At 36.8% G+C, this 20,673-nt stretch overlaps 1 protein-coding gene across 4 annotated transcripts in view; it reads right to left on the bottom strand.

Annotated features, from left to right (window-relative positions):
• Positions 1 to 20,673, bottom strand: part of LOC127647741 (protein phosphatase 3 catalytic subunit alpha) — a 133,653-nt gene that overhangs the window by 23,535 nt on the left and 89,445 nt on the right. For all 4 annotated transcript variants that reach the window (XM_052132188.1, XM_052132195.1, XM_052132202.1 and 1 more), the window contains exons 3-8: positions 14,448 to 14,572; positions 14,143 to 14,254; positions 13,536 to 13,681; positions 9,200 to 9,339; positions 7,501 to 7,578; positions 4,318 to 4,412 (exon numbers count right to left, since the gene is read on the bottom strand). In XM_052132188.1, the coding sequence (XP_051988148.1) occupies positions 4,318 to 4,412; positions 7,501 to 7,578; positions 9,200 to 9,339; positions 13,536 to 13,681; positions 14,143 to 14,254; positions 14,448 to 14,572 (696 nt within the window). The remainder of the gene's footprint in view (positions 1 to 4,317; positions 4,413 to 7,500; positions 7,579 to 9,199; positions 9,340 to 13,535; positions 13,682 to 14,142; positions 14,255 to 14,447; positions 14,573 to 20,673) is intronic.

The following is a 20,673-nucleotide window of genomic DNA, read 5'->3' as shown; positions in this document are numbered from 1 at the left end:
CTTTTCAGAGCCTGGAAATCACCTTTTTTAAAAATCCCTGATATTCCCATGGGAATCCTGAATGTATTGTAGGTAGAGACGCTTCTGCTTTTAAGAACAGTATATTCCATGTAGTTTCTCAATTAAAATGAGGTCATAAAAATATTTGTATAATAATTAAAAAGTAAGAAACATTTTTGTTTAAATAGTTGTACATGAAGTATAGCATGTCACACTGTAGTACACTATTTATACAAACACTAAATTATTTCTACTTAACTTGGCAAGCAGTTTTAGAGAAATTTAAATATGCATATAAACAGCAGTTTTATATATTTTAATAACTAATTATCATGTTTCATTTATGATGACATTTCCAGGGAATTAGGAACCTAATTTAATTTGTTTGTAAACTTCCAGCACAATAGCTGCAATATAAAACGGTTGTTGAAATCTGTTCCCAGCAGAATCTTCAGTGTGTGGAAGTCCCACGTGAGGGCCACAACCACGTCGAGGAGCAACATTTTCCTCTTTCCATCTGGCATCACAACTTCATCCTGTTCTTCCTTCCAACGCACACATTGCCCATAACTGACCTTGCTCTGCCAAAAACTTTCAGGCCCACAGAGGAAGCCCAGGCTTTCCCGGTGACCCATGACATCAACAAGTAAACACAACACTGCCTTACAAACGCAGTAACTACACCAACACTGAAAATGAGAAAAATGGTTTCAAATTTCATTGGTTTTAATGTGGATTTCATAGTTACTGCAATTTCTGCACTGTTGTCTCTGAATCTGAGCATAGTTGTAGTCTAACAGACCCGTTTCGGTCATATCTGCACATTTTGACAAAATGTGCCGATATGGTGTTTGCCTTTGTAGGGGCAGAACTGTTTTATCTAAGATACTCGCTGCTATGTTGTCATGGTAACATGTCTCATGCTATGGAATAATACAAAAAGCATGTGGTATCAAAATCATAAACCATAGCATTATATTTCTCTGAAATTAGGATGCTCGCTTCAATATCCTACATCTGGCAACAGCCACAAAAACGATCAAAGCGTGGAATCTAGGGTAATTGATATTTAGCCTGTGCCATTGACAGATGAAGGAACCCTATGCTTTTTTTATCAATACCCAGAATGAGCTCAGCAGGATTCCAGAGACGGTGTCCATTACCCCTGTGGCTTTCTGCAATATTCTTCATTATGAGACCTATACGATGGCTACGCTTTCATTAGCAACACTAGAAAACCCTGGCAAACCATAGCTGAGCAGGCTGTCTTATACATGTTGCTCTGCGTGCTTGGTTTTGCGTGCCTTTCAGGGGTTGCTTGATTGAAACTATTTGCTCAGTCAGGGCTGTGGTGCTCAAGGTCAAAGCATGATAGACGGCTGGGGGCTTAATCTGGCAACCCCTGAGCATGATGGATAACCCGGGAATCCCCCCATCCTGCTAGATTTACAGCAGCGGTCGATTGGCCATCAATCTCCTCGCAAGCTCGCATCCAGACTTCATTTGTATGGATAAAAAGGTTTAATCTTCACCACTCCTTCATATTCGTCTGCTTAATTCACATATGCTGGTCAAACAACACACTCAGATTAAAAACAAAATGGAAGGAATAGCAAAATCAAAAAATTTTAAAATCCATATTTACACTAGGGCTGTCAATATGTTTATTAAAACACAAACAGAATAAAAATCACATCAATACATCATATTAGTTGAGAAAAAACACCAAATGACATGATTGTGGCAGATGCACACAATAAGTACTGAATAAATATTGTTTGTTTTATTTCTATATTACTGAACATAAGTCCACAAAAATACATTTTGCAAACTTCTATTTGCAAAGTTTGTCAATCTGTCCGAGGTAAACTAAAAGGCTACGCTATGCTATGCTATTTTGTAATCATTGGTCTATGTACACATCATAGACTGTATAAAAAGATGGACGACGCCCCTTCGCTCTTTTCCATTGTGAGAACTGAAGCCGCCACTGTCCCGAGATGGCGCTGACATCTTGGGACTTGAGTCTGCGCAGTTGCGATTTCAGGACCAGACCTGCGCAGTAGTGAGCAGGAAGTAAAGCCACGAAATCAAGGCCCCGCCCTCACTCGACTTATGACGGTGTGAAATAATTATCGAAATTTAGATATAAAATTTAAAGCTCCAATCTCCTCAGTCCTCCGAAGATCCCGAAAAAAAGTCAGTTGGTGCTTCAGTGACTACTTCACTCAGAGAACATGTCAATCACAGCTGTCAATCATGACGTCACAGCACTGTTTTATAGCATCAAATAAAACAAACTTATTTTGAAAACAAACACTTGAAATTACATCAACGTGATAGAAACTACAGTAAATGACAGAAAATATCTTTGGAAAAAAGATATGCGAAGTGTAATTTAACTGTTTAGTTGGTCTCACATCCCGTTAAATAACATGGGGAGGCGGGGTTTATGACCTATACTAGGACCAGTCACCGGGGGGCGATCAAGACGTTTTGGCTTCACTTTTGAGGGCTTGTGCGGCACACTTGGTACACATAATGTAAATGTGTCAGACCCACATATCTGGACATGTCACATATTTCCTATATAGGGTCATCCAATTAAAACGAGTGCCATTGCCATTAAAGTCAAACCATGAGCTTTCTAACAAAATTACCACAGTGTCTCCTGCATATCCCAAAGAGCCATAGAAGCAAATACTGGCTAGCTAAATGTCCTTAATAAAGAGTACATGTAAAACTCTCAACCAATCCTAAAATAAAAAAGCTGTTTACACATATAGACTATTATCGAGGGTTAGACAAAACCAAACAGTTCAGAAATGTCGCTGCAATGTACTGCATCTTATAATGGATTACAGCATTAACGTTTATTCGCTATTATAAGCTATTTTAAGCTAGTTAGCTTTGACTTGGCAAATCCTGGATCAGATGTTTAACTGGTGAACTATTAGAGAGCCAAGAGTAAATACAACAACTAAGGAGCCAAGCAAGGGCGTAGCAGCCACGGGGGATGTGAGAGACATGTCCCCCACACTCTTTAAAAAAATTATTCGTTCCCACAGACTTCAAGCTAAACCCATTCTGAGTCCAAATGGTGGATTTGTACAGTGTTGGGGAGTAGCTAACTACAAGTAGCGATGCTACTAACTTAACTACATTTTTCAGTAGCTTGACAGTAGCTGCTTTTAAAACAATTTTGCATTTCCAGTAGCAGTAGTTTTCAAACAGACACTTTTTTTAAATACCTGCAGATGCCCATCTGAAAGCCAAAAGTGCAATTTTAATTGTTTTATATTCTATTTCAATTAGTAATAAACAGAGAACCCAAAAAGTATTTAGATAATTGGATACTTAGATACACTAATAAAACGATATAACTGTCATTGCATTACAGAGTAAAATATCAAACCTTTTTAAAAGATAGGACAACAACACTTTTGAAGTAAAAGAAGTTTATTATTAACATTTGGACATATTGTGGTTGTCAATTGTTAGTGGAACATATATTTAATGTGATGAACTACACCTGTGATTACACTGCTAGGTAACTTGCGTGAGCTTGAGAGAAACAAATTTCATACATCCACCAAAAAAAACCTTGACACCTTTTGCATTGAAGTAACTGCAAAAATGGCTCAGAAAAGTGAAGTTAGTTCTGAGCAAAGGCCTAGCATCATTTGTTGGAGATGACACTTTTTTAATCTAATTCAATGACATTAATACAATTTAAGTGTAGCTTAATTGTCAGAATACTTGATGGGACCACTTCATATCTTTATCTTTAATTCATGAAAGGACAACCATTGCAGCACACTCATATAGTGTTGTTCTCAATCTCAAAACTTAATCTCTTAACTGTGTACTTGGCAAGAAGATGTAAAATGAAACCTATAGGCAGTGGGAGGAAAATATAGATGGAGACATATGCCCACCAAGACCTGATGCTGCTGACAGACACTGAACACATAATGACATCAAGGACTCGTGTGTGTGTGTGTGTGTGTGTGTGTGTGTGTGTGTGTGTGTGTGTGTGTGTGTGTGTGTGTGTGTGTGTTCTCCAGTGAGAGAGAGTATACTCTGTACTGTACCAACTGATCCATCTTCACCTTTTCATTATCTGCAAATGGACAAAAGTGCAGCCTGGCAATATTGCCTCCTCTCTGGCTTTCTCTCACTCTCTCAAAGTGCTGACTAACTTGCTGTCTGTCCATCTTGCAGCTCAGCGGGGACACTACAAACCACATCAGGACCTCTGGCACGCAGTCAGCTCACACACACTGTACATCAATCAGACATATGTGTGCATAATACCTTTGTTATTGTAGACATCTAAGTAGTTGGGAGCTGAGAAGATAGTGATCAGCGAAGGGAAGCCCGTAGTTTGACTCTTTCTGTACATGCGATACCTGTAGACAGAAAGAACATCATCAATTCCTTCTTTTTTTAAGGTCTCATTACATAAGGAGTGTGGTCTTAAACGTTGCTGTGGTTACATGTTCTTTTATTTCCTGTTCAATCTCTTTAATGACTGGTCTAAATTCTCCATATTAATATTGCAAAACAGTGCATCAACTCATAGTTGTGGCAGGGATACGGGATGTAAGACTGGTATTTGTTGTTTAGATGGATCAAGCAAGTTTGCTTTATTCCTTTATGTTTGAGTATGTTTGCTGTTCGATAATATCTATGTAGTAGTTTGTATGTATTTTATTTCACAAACTGTGTATAAAAATAAATCAAACTCTGGTTGGTAGGAGTGACAGAAATTTTGGCCACAAAACATATTCGGCTAAAAGTGGATGAACTAAATTTTTTATAGAAACAGATACTTTAAAATCCAATTTTTTGAAATATTTAACAGCTAATAAATGGTTACATTATTAGCACATTTTAGGGTAAAGATGTGCTTATACTAGAATAAAGTCAGTTTTTAAATCTATAGTTTATTTAGAGAACATTTATAAAATATTTTCCAATATTTTAAAAGTGGTTGGAGTCGTAATGTTATGGGAGTAACGCCACCTGATTCGTTAGAAAAAGTGCGATCACTTAGAAAAATATAATATTTAGAATTTGTTTAGTTCAGCCATGACAACTCGGAAGATTTGGCATTTTAATGACATATTCACAGGATACTGATCTTGGTGGACTAGATATGCTACGCTGCTGCAGCAGAGAAAATACGGAGACTTGCTACTGCTAGAACATGCACAATCATATTGATTTGAGCATGTGGACATAATCCTGCTGCTGCACAATTAAACAAAAAGCAAAACATGCTGCGTCTAGCATGTATGAACATGCTGCTGCACAAATAATCATACAAACAATGTTTGTGCTGGGGTGGAGTTGGATTTCAGAGAAAAAGACATTAGCAGCACGCTGCAGTGAAACTGGTTTGTCTACAAAACTGAGCTATTTATATGTTAGACAAAAGCCGCTTTGACACCATCGGGCCAAACGGTTCTGAGTCCAGTACCAGTAGCATTTCCACTGAAGCGTGGTCAGGCAAGGCACAATTATAAACCATTCTCATCCCCGATTTCTCAGCATGGTTAGCTAACCATACACAACCATTCTCAACCGTGCTGGTGGAATGGATTTAGTATTTGCCATCAGTCGACCAACGCAAAGGTAACTTGTATAGCGCTTTCAGTTGCTTCTAGTATTGTAGCCTAAATTTATGTTTCTACATGTCTTGTTCATCAAGAAGGTAGATTACTAGCTCATTAAAACTCAAAATGCATCAATATATTCTCATAAACTATTTTCATATAATACTTATATAATAATTTATCAATAAATATCCTTTTTAGATGGTCTGGGAACTTTTACCTTTGTGTTTGTGTCCGGTGGCATACACAAACACTCAGCAAATGATGATATACCTCTTGCTTTTTTCTTTTAGCTTTCCTTTTTGCAACATGGGCTGTCTTTCAAGTGTATTTGCAGAGAAAATTTGAGGGCAAAAGCAGTCCTAAAAACTGGAATTATGCGATCATCGTCAATAGCGCAGTTGCTCCAATGTTTACCTCTCACGCCATCACCAAAAGACAGATCTGCTACGTATACACTCCTGATTTCACAGCACTACAGTGGAAAAAGAAAGTGTAACCCTGGAAACTCGCCTGTATCAGCATGGAATGGTATGATTTTGCGACGAGAACTGTTCTGCGCGATGGTGAAAAAAAGGCTAAATATTGGGACTCCTCGTTAGTTGATTGGCTACCCGATTACTTGTAAGGTACAAATGGCTTACAATAGCGAACCGACTGGCTTAACATGTCCCATGTCACAAACTTATCAGCTTTCACCATGTATGGTACAAAGCTGAACTTTGGTCATTTATTTATTTATTTTTTAGCTATTCCACACATTTAAAATAACTTAAAAGAACAATTTTTAGTCCAGTGTCTCCACAATTTTGAGTTTTGGCCAAGAATTTTTATTTTGATGCATCATTAGTGGTTGGTCCCTTTACATGTTGTCGACATGGAGTCATTCTGATTTTTGGCAGAATAAGCTGCAAAATGGATCGGAATTTATGTCGGAAGTCAAAAGTCTGGCAATTGCTTATTTGTGGAACTAATCACCATTAACACCAGCAATAAGCATCTCCTCCATCATAAATGTCATTGTCAAAACCATGTTTCTAACTTGATTTGTGTAGCAATCCTCTGCAATACTTTGATTCATTTCTCATTCTCCTGGTGTAGTCTAATAATTAAGGATCTGTGCTGGGCTGTAAATACAAAGTTTGCAATTTTAATCCACAGCAGTGCTGACTCTTAAACTGGGGTTACTGTGCTCTTTGAGCAAGACATCTCACCTCAGTTTTGCTCTAGGGGGACCCTACCTGCAATCAGTGCACTGTAAGTAGCTCTAAATCAAAAGTGTTTACTAAACAGCATGTAGCTTGCATTAGTATTGCCCTAATTTTCACCATGCTGCTGTTATAATCAGTGACCAAAAGACTGGCAGAGGACAACATATACAAGCAATGAAATTAGACAGCAAGCCCAAGCAAACAGGCCCCTTCTTGTAATACAATACTTTAAAGACTATTAAAAGTATTTCCTTCAAGTAGAAAGCACAAATGCACTTTGTTAGCAAGTTCCTACCGTATACATGGAATTCAATGATTCTCAGCTGTATCAGAGGGGATTGCAATGGGAAAGGGCTGATATTCAATTAAAAGGCAGCAAAGCTTAAAGCTTAAAGTAACTGGAAAATTAAACTGCGAACAATATACATCAGTTTCATCTTCAATGCCAATGAGTTCATCTTGTTTTTATATTCAACATGCACATTCAATTATCACAATAGAGGATATTTATCTCAAAGGACATGATTAACAAATCACATAAAGAACATAAAGAAGCAATGATTGTGTAAGAGATATCAGCCTCTGAAACTTTACCAGTTGCTATTGACAACAAAGAAAATAATTTATCTCTAAAAAAAAAAATCGAAGATGTATGCTGTCAAACTTACCCCGCATCCTGTGCTTCATGGGCTCGAATGACAGATAATAAGTTGTTGTGTTGTAGAAAATCACACACAGCAGGATAACTGCAAAAATGAGGAAAGGGGTGTTAAAAATAAATAATTCTGGACTATACAGCTTGAAGGCAAATTGATTTGGCTACCACAGATTAGTTCAAGGAAGCAATTTCATTTTAATAATGTTCATGAGACAACAACTTTCACAAATTCATTACTGTTTCATGAAGGACATTTTAAAACGGTACAATGTACGTCTGTTAGGGGTAAAAAGAAAATAAATGTAAATGACTGTATACACAGCATAAATACTTTATGATAAAATACCTCCTCCATTAAAGGACAACAAAACTTGGTCATACATTTGTACACCCAAAATAATCTACATTTAAACACTTTGTGGTAAACATTTCTGTATAGCGACTTGATAAGCTAAGCTGTCATTAGCATACTAACTAATCAAGCACGACGAGCTAAAAACATGAGCCTAAATGTCAATGACAGAAACATGGGGTGGGGTACATAAATATAAGCTATAATCAATAGTAAATATATATGCAAATGATAATTTACATATCTTAACACCTGACAAATAATTGATTAATTTATGTTTTAAGTCATCATTGGCATTAGTTCATTGATAAAAAATTATCAAATGGAGTTACACAGTTATGATATGCAACATTTTCTTAAGAAGAAGGGTCTACTGTAGCTTTTTGATTTGATTTGCTTATATTGAGAGGCTCACATTAGCTTTATAACATTGCAATTTAAATCATGCATTATGCTGTAATTCTTAAAGTTAATGGCCATTAATGGTTTCATTCACCCTCCAAAGCCAATTTTTACTGGTGCTTGATGTGTGTTAATTTTGGTTAACAAAACTTCATTGAAGGAAACGTAACCATTTGATGTGAGATTTTGTGAGTTTGTGTTTCAGTTTAAGATGTGCTTTTCATGGTGTTAACAGCTTGCAATATCTTCTGTTTAGCCAACAAAAGGTTATATCTAATCTTACAAGTTCCATTTAGTCCTATCAAAATTATACAACCTTCTTTAAAATAGAGCTTATCCTATACAATAATTCCTTTCCACCAACAGAGTGATATTTCCATCAGGCCTGCTGGGGGTGGGGTTGCTTGATAACTGAATTCACACAGCCAATTACAGGCAGGCATATGACGTTTACTCCTTATTGAGACAAAGTCGATATCAAATGTAAATCATCTTTATGTAGTAGTCACTAGCAACTCAAACAGCACAGTACCACTGGATAATGGGTCTTCCTCTATATTCATGCTCATAGACCAATCTGGGCCATTTCAATTCTATGATAGGGAGATGTAGATGAGGGAGAAATGTCAAGCCTATTTACTAGGCAAAGGCAATACAAAAGCATAAAATGCTGCACACAAAAAGAAAATACAACTAATAATTTTACTTCACCATAGCAGTCCATTGAATTTGTTGTACTTGTGTCAGTTTGCCCATTTAACGCATTATGCACATATTACACACTGAAAGCTATTACAATGAATTCCCTGTCTAGAGTTACAAAGTGTTTAATGTTAAAAACTGTAAGTGTGTGTTTGTAGACTGAGCCTGCTAATGACCATAAGCATTGTATGTCATTGTGTAGAGTGCTCTCTGTTTCGCTTTAATTGTTAATGCTTGATAGGTTTTTTGGTACCTGTAGAAATAGGAGCAGCCTCTCACTGTGTTGTGTGTGAAATGTTCCTGGGTCTTCTCGTTGCCAAAGTCCTCCAGTGGGTCCGACCAAAGCAAGTCGCACATTGGCCCATATGCGGGAGGCTCTTTAAATCGGTCTAACTGGAAAGAACAAATAGACTATATGTATATATTCAAAAGTACTACAGGATTAAATGAATGCAGAGAAAAACATGATCATTGAGACATATGGTAAAAATACAATTGGGTGCATTCACTAAACAGCTGTGGTAGGTGCTAAATGCGCAGAAATAGCACCGTGCCGTGTTTATATTAAGTCAATATCATACTTGTAAGCAAAAACACATTTTTCCAAGAGAAATTAGGCTAATTGTGTCACAGTTGTGTCTAATTTACAAAAAACAGCACTATTTCCAGATGCCACTTTTTCAGCTGTCTTGGTTCTACAAGTATTTCTTTCCATTAATTTATTCCATCGGGATATTATGCAATCCTTTATAAAAGAGTTCCAAGCCATGAACCAAACCAACCAACTCTGAGGTAAATCACGCCATTACAAACTTTGATTTGAAGCAAAAACATATTTGAAAATTGGACAAAAAGACAACGGTACCAGACTGTTTCTCATGGGGGGCATAAACTACAATGCCATTAAGCATTGCGAATGACATAATTAAATTAAAAATTATGGAAAAATATAAAACTATTGATTTTAAAATTTTATTGCAAAATAGTCAGATATTTGCAAATATTTATGTAGTTTGAGGATGTAGGAAGACCAACGCGATTGTGTGATTCACAGAAAGTCATGCTGGTGGGAGGTCATTGCAGAGGCAGTGATTCTCTGATTGGTAAAGCGTTTCTCCTCAGAATGATGGATAATGAAGTTTTCAACCAGGAATTACTAGAAGCATATGCCATTGATTAACAACCTTTAAGCTAATGGTAGAGAAGTTCACCTATGGAGAAAAAATATACATTATACGTGAACATTGCACTATTCCCACCCAAAGAAAGCAGGCTGCAGCATGCTTTTTAGTGTGTCTGAAGGAGTTGACACAAATTTCAGTAAGATGTTATGAAGTTATGATATCAATTTTCAGAAAAAAAGGATTTTTATAAAAACATGTTCCCTTACATGGTTCGTTAGCTGAGACCTTTTTCTACAAATATGTCAATTTTAAATTAATTTAGCAATAAAAACTTGCTATAAATAAAATAAAATAAAAATAAAAGATTTTAAACAGGTTTTTTTTCCCTTACTTCAAGAATCAATGAGCTAACCACTCAGCTGGATAGAACTATTCAGGCCTGTACCTTTCTGGCAATGTTTGCCAAGGTCTTACAAAGTGGTGGTTTTTCTACAAGGGTTACGTCCTTTTGGATAAAAGCTCAGACATCTAATAAAAGACTCTACTGCATTTAAAAGAATGTAGATAAACATGTGCGCCATCTAAATCGCTCTCTAGATTAAAACCAAACTGAATTAAGGGCTCTGTGTGGATAAGAGCTGAATTGGTAAAGGACTTCTGCCTAATCATCAGTGTCTTTGATCTCAGTCATGATAAAAGCACGGCTTTTATTAAATCAACTCATATTTTCATAAATCTTTTCTAATAGATTTTTTTTTTCCACTTAGCCAAAGAGTGAGAAAGAAAAGGTGAAAACAGTTTTGCTCACAACTGTGCTATAGTACGGAAGCCCTGAACTGCACTGTGAAAAAAGATTTTTCACAAGGTGAACATTTTTTTTAAGGTGTCTTCGTGCCTTCTTGAGCGTTATATATGAGCCTACAATTTTTTTCTTATCTCTCTCTCCAAAAAGTTTTCTTCTTTTTCTTTCAAAAAAGAAACAAAATATTATCTGAAAAAAAAAAAATAAAAAAAAATGCAACAACATTTCTAAAAAACAAAATAGTCCTCAAATTAGTTTTCTTTCTAAATAATTATTTCTCTCTGAAATTTCTCCTCGAGAGGCATCAGATGAGATTTTTTTTTTTTTTTGCTTGAATGTTAGAATATGATAAGATGATAATATTAGGAAATAAGCTGTATAATATAATATTAAATATAACATTACATATAATGTGCTCATAAAAATAAATATGCGCATCAACATTTAAAAGGGTGGAGAGAACGTTTGTTTTTGACAACAAAAATAATGTCACTTGATACATGAACAAAACTATGCAATTTACAAGAAAATGTAACCCATGCAGGATCTATTAAGTTCAGGTTTTGTACTTTACTATGGTGGGTCGCCACTTGGTGTCCATTGTGAAATCTGGGTCCCAAAGCGAAACGAGTTGAACCACTAAAACCTCTCCTCTAAAGAATTTCTCTTGTCCGGGAGTGACAGCGCGTCAAGTCTGCACGACTTTACTTTTATTAAACATTCCATCAATGTAAGCATTATTTTATCAGACAGCGCTACAGGGAGACAGGAAGGACATGTCCTCGCAGTGGCAGACCATGTGTAACAACACCTGCTCAGTATCGGTACATCTGAATATCACACGTTTTGTTGGGTTGTTCACATGACATTTTAACTGTAGACCATATCAGACAATGGTCTGAACAGCCGACACTCCTCAACTGACCCGCATGCGTGTAGCACACTTTGAGCATGTGTATAACAAACTCTGGCATGTTCATCATTATAGTATGATTAATGAATTAAATTATAATACAAAATTTAATTATCGGGGGCCTGGGTAGCTCAGAGAGTATTGGCGCTGACAACCCCCCCTGGAGTCGCGAGTTCGAATCCAGGGTGTGCTGAGTGACTCCAGAGAGGTCTCCTAAGCAACCAAATAAGGTGTAGTTTGCAATGGAGACTATAGTCACATGGCATAACCTCCTTGTGTTCGCGATTAGTGGTTCTCGCTCTCAATGGGGCACGTGGTAAATTGTGTGTGCATCACGGAGGGTAGTATGGGCCTCCATGTGCTGGGAGTCTCCACTGCGTCATGCACAGCGAGCCACGTGATAAGATGCACGGATTGAACATCTCAGAAGCGGAATGCAGCTGGGACTAATCCTACGCCACCCGGGTTGAGGTGAGTAACCGCGCCACCACAAGGACCTACTAAGTAGTTGGAAATGGGCATTCCAAAATTGGGAGAAAAAATTAATTATCAATTTTTAACGCAGATATATGTCCATATATGTCCGTTGATGGATAAAGAATTGTTATGTAGTCATTTGCCTTCATATGGTGGAATTTAAATAATCATCGAAGTTCAAGTGTGATATTACCTACGAGTGAAACACACCATAAAATTGAAAAACAGCAGGGAAAATAGCCTTACATACAGTAAGGTAAGAAGAGTTATCTTTATTTATTTCATATTTCCATTGACTGGCTTGCATTTGTATTTTGATACAGTTTAAGGAACATAGAAACTGTGTTTTCTGAGCAAGTGACACAAGCAAAGAGCGGAATATAAATCTACATCTGTATCTTTTCATACATATATTTAACGTGCAATCCAAATGAATTGCTGAGCCCAACTGTTGAAGCCTATACTTTTATTTTCTTTCATTAAAAATAAACTGAATGCATTAACTAGAGAGATATGACTCGCAATTAAAAGTTCCAGCGTATAACAGGCATATTATACGCTGGAAATCAAACATGCAAATGACGAATGTTGAGGTAGATTAATGTAAAAATCTGATTAAATCTGACCTGGCTGTTCACACCAAAGACATATTGGAAAAAAAAAATGACACGTATCCGATTTATTTCCACATATGAAAGTGGCCCAGATCGGATTTGAAAATGTCATATACAAAACACTTTTGGCTGTTCCACACGATCATCCAATTAACAGATCTGTCGCATGTGAGTGAAAAAAAATCCGACTTGGCCACATTCAGCTGCCTTAGAAGCCAGCTGTTTATGTAGACAGTAGACATCAATGCAACTCACTAGGTTTTGGAGCTGGAGTATTTTTTTTTCTTCGTCTGGATAAATCAATTTTGGTTCTCATTTGTGTTTTGACAAGTATTCACTACTAAATGGAAGACTTTGTGGAAAACAATGCTTTCAAAAAAAGTCCTTGTTCAATGAGAACACCGTTTGTTCTGGCTTGGAAATGACAATGTGTTAAGGTCATTTTATTGAGAGTAACTACATTTACAGTCTATTTTGTTCCTGCAGTCTCTTTTTGGTAATTAAAAAGATCACTTTATTTTAAGACAATAAACACACATAATATAGAATTATTTTCACACATATAAAAACAATTGGTGTTCAAAATTACCCTATATGACCAGAGATGGGTGAAATTACAAATCAAAGGTTGGTATGACACTGCTCTGTAATATACATACTTTCCTGATGTCGTCAAGGTTTGTGATTTCAGGCGACAATCCTCCATGAACACACAGGAACTGCTGGTTCATGAGCGCTGCCAGAGGAAGGCAGTCAAAGGCATCCATACACGCATCATACACCCGCTCCGAATACTTAATTCTACCTGTCGGGGATGGAGGAACACGACCAATTGAGAGGCAGGGAAAAGTAAATGCCTACCAGCCAAACCAAACATCAATACACACGCTCACTCTCACTCATACACAGTCCAGTGTGCTAGCTAGAGACGGAAAGTCTTAAAAAGGTCATCCAAACACTTCAACAGCTTTAATTTAGGGTGGAGGCTCTTCCATCCCTAATCCAAGAGCAATAGTTCTGACATGTGTAAACATTAAGTTAAGCCAATACAATTCCTGACATCAAATACTGATCCAGGAAGTGGCTTTAGCTCTAACTAGAAATGTCAGAAAAAAAAAAGAGGTAGTATGAAAAATTATCTGTGACCAGAACAGGCCCGATTTATTTTTCTACAGATGACAGTTTACTTTAAGATGAATGTCTGGCAAAACGCAACAGTTTTATGTGTTACGGTTAATTGGTCATGTGGGTGGCAAGCATACTTACATTCCTGTTTAAAAGTGAAATACTCTGTTAAGTGTCTACATTCGTGGTTCCCGCGGAGCAAAAACAGCGTTTTGGGGTAAAGGATTTTTAAGGCCCATAGGTACAGCACACACTGTGGACACAAAAATAAGATTAACAAAGAAGGATTAGATTTAATGTACTCTTTGAATACTTAGTAACTTCTTGAATGAGTCAATTTACAACAAAAGCAGATTAAAATTCAAAACAATTTTATTTCTGTTTTTAAACTATAAAGATAATAATTTGAGAAAACATTTAGCTCTAAGCCAATAGTAGTGACTTACTTCAATACTGAAATATCCTCTGTCGACATAATCACCCAGGAAAAGGTACCGTGTGCTGGCTGGAGACCCTCCTACTTCAAAGAGCTTCATCAAGTCAAAGAACTGCCCATGGATGTCTCCACACACTAGATAAAAGATACAAAATACAGTTTTTCTATGTGCGTTTCTAAATAGCATTGTCATGATGGAGGGTATCGCTGGAAGTCTCGGTTGTGTTAGTGATGCGGTTGCCACACTAATCCACCACCATGCTAGTCCATTGCCATGCATGCTCACACCCACTCCCCAATCCAACAATCACAATCTTATCTAGGGTACCGAAATTGTAAATAAAGACACTGCTCGAACACCTAAGTAAATGAGTAATCAATTATTTGAAATGTAGAATTTAACTTCAACCAAAGAAGCTATTTATGTTATGCAAACTTTTTGCCCTATGAATGAACAACATCTAGACAAAAAAAAAAAGACAAAACTTTTTTTTTTCACTCAAACATAGAAACATACATTCCAAGTCTCCTGAAGCAATACAATCACTTTAAATAGTATCAGAATGTTCTTCTGGGTGAACTATTCCTTTAACAATGTCATGTATGCACAGTGAATGAATGTTTTTGTAACAGAAAGATTTAAGATGAGAGATGCAGTGTCATTGTTGCCCATGGCAGGCAAATGCGCAAAGGAAAAACAAAATGTGATTTTCGAGTAGTGCTTTTACTAGTTGGATATTAAAAGCTGAACAAGTACTCGATAAGTTGATTACTCATGCACATCCTTACTGTGCACCTTGCTGCACATTTTCATCATGATTTAAAAGGCACAGGAGTAGAAATCTTGCTTTTGCCCGACAGTGCTGCAGGCGTTTTCGAATAAAATGTGTCACCTGGCCTATTGTTTTATGAATAATATATAAATCTGTACTGTGTGGGTTGAAAGAAAGTGTAAAAAACAATGTGTGCTGGCCCCTGGTCATATATCCTGTAATATAGTTATTGACACCCTAACAGAGCAGGTGGAGAGGGGAAGGAGGCTTGCTGGTGTGAGCTCTGTATGAAAAGAAAGAGGAAAGTTCAAATCCCTCTTGGGGAAGTCTCTTTGACCACTGCTTCTCTTCTCTCAAACAAGGCAATAAATCCCCCAGATCATTCAGGAGTGTCTCTCTCACTCTGTATGTCTGTCTGTGTGTGTGTGTCCGTGTGTGTGGGGGCGCGTGTGTGTGCACGTGTGTGTGTGCATGATCTCATTCATCCATCTATCCATCCATCCATCCACCTGATACAGGGAAAATATTTTTTTACCAAATGAGTGAAAAAGCAAACACTTTCAAAAAATGATTTGTACAATTTGCACTCTTGCATTAAGTTCTTAAAGGTGCCATTTCTGTGACACAAGGTTTCCCTAACATTACCCTTGGCTGCCATCGGTCGAACAACCAGATAGTCCCACCCCAAACTCATGGCGCTGGTTGAGCCAACCAAATACCAACTAACCTCTAGTTGTCTGGGATAAGAATAGAACATTTTACGAGGTATTTTATGAGCTTTATGGCATCTCATCACAATACTATTACATGCTATTGGTGTTTAAATCCAAGTCAGATGTGACTTCTGGTGACTCAATGGACAGATTTGCGTAATCCTGACTGCAATGTTTGTAGAAATGTTTGATTTCTAAGCAAGCTTTCTAGGTATATCTCTAGAGGAATAGTTCACCTGAAAATCGAAATTCTGCAATTATTTACTAATTAAGACTGTCTACTTTTCTTACTTATTTTTCTGTGTAACACAAAAGTAAATTTTTTTGAAGAATCTTTATGCTATTGTTATACATCAACTGTTTGTAGTTACCATGGCTGTTAAACTCCAATAATGACAATAACAATGACAATATAGTAGTCCAAAGTATAGTTCAAAGTCTTCCAAAGCTATTCAATGACTTAATGTGCGGAACATCAATGACACTGATTTACCGAGCTTTGGAATATCAGTGATAAGCAGATACAATTGCAGAATGTTCTTCACATAAATTACACACAAGCGGGTCACTTATATGACACGTTTATGATGCTTTTAAGTGCATTTTGTTTTTTTGTCCTTTTTGAAGCTTGACAGTTGGGGTTACTATGAACCAGGGACTAAAAACAGTTTAAGTAACAAAAAATAAAACCGAACATTTTAATTGTTTTTGCAGAATGTAACCAAAAACAGGAACGAAATCCCTTTAAATTGTTCCAGAGTGAAAACCTAATTTTATAATTTTGGTAACCAGTACATTTTTTTCTGATCATTTTTTTTTAATGAAACCAAAGACCAAATGAGATCACAGTCCATTTTCAGAATTACACCACTTCCTGTTGCCAGAACAAAACGAGGCTTCTCTCTTTTAGTAGAATACAAGCATGCGCTTTGATTCTGAAGGACACCACTAGTATAAAATAAAAATAATTCGGCTCACAATATGTGACGTTTGGTCCAAACGTGCAGTGTGTGCACGCAGGAAAGACAGATTTAGTCTATTAACTGATTTTAGGAGGCCAAATAAATATTTTAAATATTTGAACTATTTTTAGGGATGTATTTAATATTAAGAATAAATTTATTAAAAAGATGCTACTTTACATAGGCTCAATACTATATGATTTCTATTCTGAAAATTCCCCCACATCGGAAAAAAATTCCTTATTTGTTCAAATTTTGCTGAGGCAAGTTCCCAATATTGCTTTTCCAAAACAGGTATTACCCTCAGATAGATAGATAGATATAGATAAATATTTACCCTCAGATAGATAGATAGATAGATAGATAGATAGATATTGACCCTCAAATAGATAGATAGATAGATAGATAGATAGATATTGACCCTCAGATAGATAGAGCGATAGATAGATAGACAGACAGATGCTAGCACGTTTTTAGCATTTTTTATTACTTCGCTAGGTGATACTAGCATGTGTTAGCATGATGCTAGCACGTTTTTAGCATCTTTTAGCACTTCGCTTGGCGATGCTAGCATGTGTTAGCATGATGCTAGCACGTTTTTAGCATGTTTTAGCACTTCGCTAGGTGATGCTAACATGTGTTAGCATGATGCTAGCATGTTTTTAGCATCAGACTACACTGGTCACACTGTATGTTTCACACTGTAGATTCAAAAGAACTGGCTCATTAGAGTCATTAATTTGTGCCTTGTTTCTCTTGTGAGATCAGGTATTTCACCCACCCTTAGCACAGAATACTGTCATTTTAAAAGAGCATTATTAGCTGTTATTTTATTTTGTTCTAACCGGTAACCATTTCGAAAGGAGGCTGTGGAATGCCCGAACCTAAACGGAAAAAAATACTGTTTCAGCTCAGAATGAATCAAAAGTAATAACAATTAGTTTTCGCATTGAAATATCATTGTATGGCAAGATCTGCATAAACATGTTTCAAAAATGTCTCCTCTTGTGTTCAACAGAAAAATTTATAGCATACAGGTTTCAAAAAAGACGAGGGCTAGTGAATAATGATAATTTTTTATTTTGGAATGAACAATTCCTTTAAGAATATCAATCCTATTTTGTTGTTGATCAATTACACTTTTAAAACTACATGTGAAGTATATACAGTATGTCCAGCCTAGACAATAGGATGATAGTGAGCAGCAGCACAGAGATGTGAATGACGTAACATATTGTCATGCAGAGACACTGAGATGTAATTTCTCCATGGTGACAGAGCGGAACTCTGGGTTCTGTAACCGTGTCAATTTGGAAAGCAAATGTTATTTAGAAAACAGTTTTTGCCCTTCATCCAGTCAATCAGTATTTTCACTCGTCTTGTCAAAGTGTCAGTATCACATTACCAGATTTCTGTCTCCCGCTACGAGTGCTCTCTTTTGATTACACAACTGCCAATGCCTAAATCGCTTTGTTTGCATGTGAATTCAGCAGCAATATTAGTCATTCCTTCTTTATTTCTTATTCATAGAAATTTAATGAATTCTATAAAGAGAGCTTCCTCAATTATGCCTAATGCCATTTGCTTGAGCATGTAAATTCATGACTCATTGCATTTGACGTATATTGCACTGACTACTGCAATCTGAAGGGAGTTTTTTTCTTGGCAATTTATACAAACAGTTACATATTTTCATGATATTGCATGCACCAAGATTAAATTCTCTAAGGCTACATTCACAAAATTGGTGTTGGGGATCATCAACCAAACTTACTAACAGATGGACTCTCAAATTGTCCTGTTCATACAGCTTACATGAGCGGTTCTTTAACTGCCTGTATGAGTATATAATTGAAGTTAAGCACATTTTCTATTCCCGTGACAGAATAACGCCTGTAACCATAGCGACAGTGACTAAAGTAAATATAAAAAAATCAAGTCTTATCACAATCAAGTCCAATCGAGAAGCAAGATCATCCGTCAAATGTTACTTAACTGACAGCAGCCTCCTATGTGTTTCAAATAGCTTCTGCTGAGTAAATCGCTGCTTTCAATCTATTTTGTATGAATTATATTCTTTGTTGCATTGCTTTGGGAAGGTCTTGAGTTTGTGAATGTGACATAATGTGAAATTTAGCATTGTGGTAAGAATGATTTAAAACCAAGTTGTGTGTATGTTTGTTTTTACTTTGACTATTGTCAAGTTCCAAATAAAGAGAAAATTATTAAAGAGGAAGTATTTGGAAGAATTTAATTCCCTGACTGGATTTAATATATATTAGCCAATTTGTATTCATAATAATAATAATAATTAAAAAAGTACTATATTGTGATATATATCATTATCGTAAAATAAAATTACTCATATCGTGGTAGCCTCAGCATGACCGCAACTGAATTCTCACCACTAACAATTGTGCTCAAATATTGCACAGTGTGAAATAGGCTATTTGTGCTAGCAGTCAGTAAAGAGGAGCAGTAAACACAGGCCAGAACTGAGTCCTGTTGTTTCCCTTTCTTGGAATTCTGGTCAACCGCAAACACACCGATTTCAAACCTTTCAAGGCTCCTATAAGATTACTTTTCATTCAGACATCATTGTGCAACAGATGACAGCTGGAATTGAGACTACTCAATCACAGCAAAGTAGCAAAACACCTTGAGGAAATGTTTCTTCAAATTCTGAAAATTCAAATACACTGCCATCAATGTGCCTTACCAGAAGGGTTGGAAACCAAAACAGGTTCTTTTTCAGAACGGTTTACAATTTAATTAAAACACTAGAACCAAAAGATTTGGTTTCAATTCATTAATGGTTCTCTAATGAGCATTATTTCAACAATGCAGACAAAACACCACAGCTAACCTCTTAATGACGGGTGGGTAAAAATGACCCACTTGTTTATTTATTTACATTAAATTTTTGTTTAAACTGAAATTTTAAACAAATATTGACATCCAATATATAATTCGAAAGATCTGGGTCTTAAGATTTCATATTTTAAAGAGATTCTGACGATCGCAAAGTTACAACAATAAGATTTTATTAAACGTGTCAAGAGTGAAAATCAAAACATGGAAAATGAAACAAAATGAGCCCTCCTTCAATTTTCTGTGCAGTTGTGATTCAAAAATAGGCAAACAGGACAGTCGACACGAGTGACATAAAGGTTTGTGTCATCCATGTTTGTCTCTGGATAAAGCCTGCGATGGGTCGTGTAGCTACTGAAAAGATGAAAACAACGATATGAGGGTTGTATATATACACCTGATGCTATTTCACGAAGTTTTGGAGTGGAAAACCATGGACAGTGTTTGTTTGTGTTTGCGCTTTTATGCACGGTGTGCCGTTATAGCATGTTACTGCCATACTGTCGACAAAGAACTCTGTATCTGGAACCGCGATCTGATCCACCCTCCTCGGCTTCAGTCACTATCACTGAGGTTATGGAGAACATACTCCCGACTGCATTTTTTCATCAAATCCCGTTCAACTGCACATCCAGGGGGCTCGGACATGCCATTCCAGCCAAGATGAGCCACCCTCCCCGGCTTCGCTCACCGTGAATTAGACCGTGGAGTGCAGACGCTCCCAATACATTGACATGGTAATTTTTTCACTACTTTTGCTTTGCTGATCATCCAGGGCCTGTAGCCTCTGCCTCAAGCCGAGAGGCGCCACCCTTTTTCGGCTTCAGTCGCCATCACGAGGGCCTGGAGGAACCGCTCCTTCCGACTGTAACACGCTGTAAAACTGCACATCTAGGGGGCTCAGGAATGCCATTCAA

The sequence above is a fragment of the Xyrauchen texanus genome, chromosome 1, assembly GCF_025860055.1.
Source record: "Xyrauchen texanus isolate HMW12.3.18 chromosome 1, RBS_HiC_50CHRs, whole genome shotgun sequence".
NCBI classification, from domain to species: Eukaryota; Metazoa; Chordata; class Actinopteri; order Cypriniformes; family Catostomidae; genus Xyrauchen; species Xyrauchen texanus.
The sequence above is the reverse complement of the archived record's forward strand: the minus strand, read 5'-3'. Positions and strand labels throughout refer to the sequence as shown.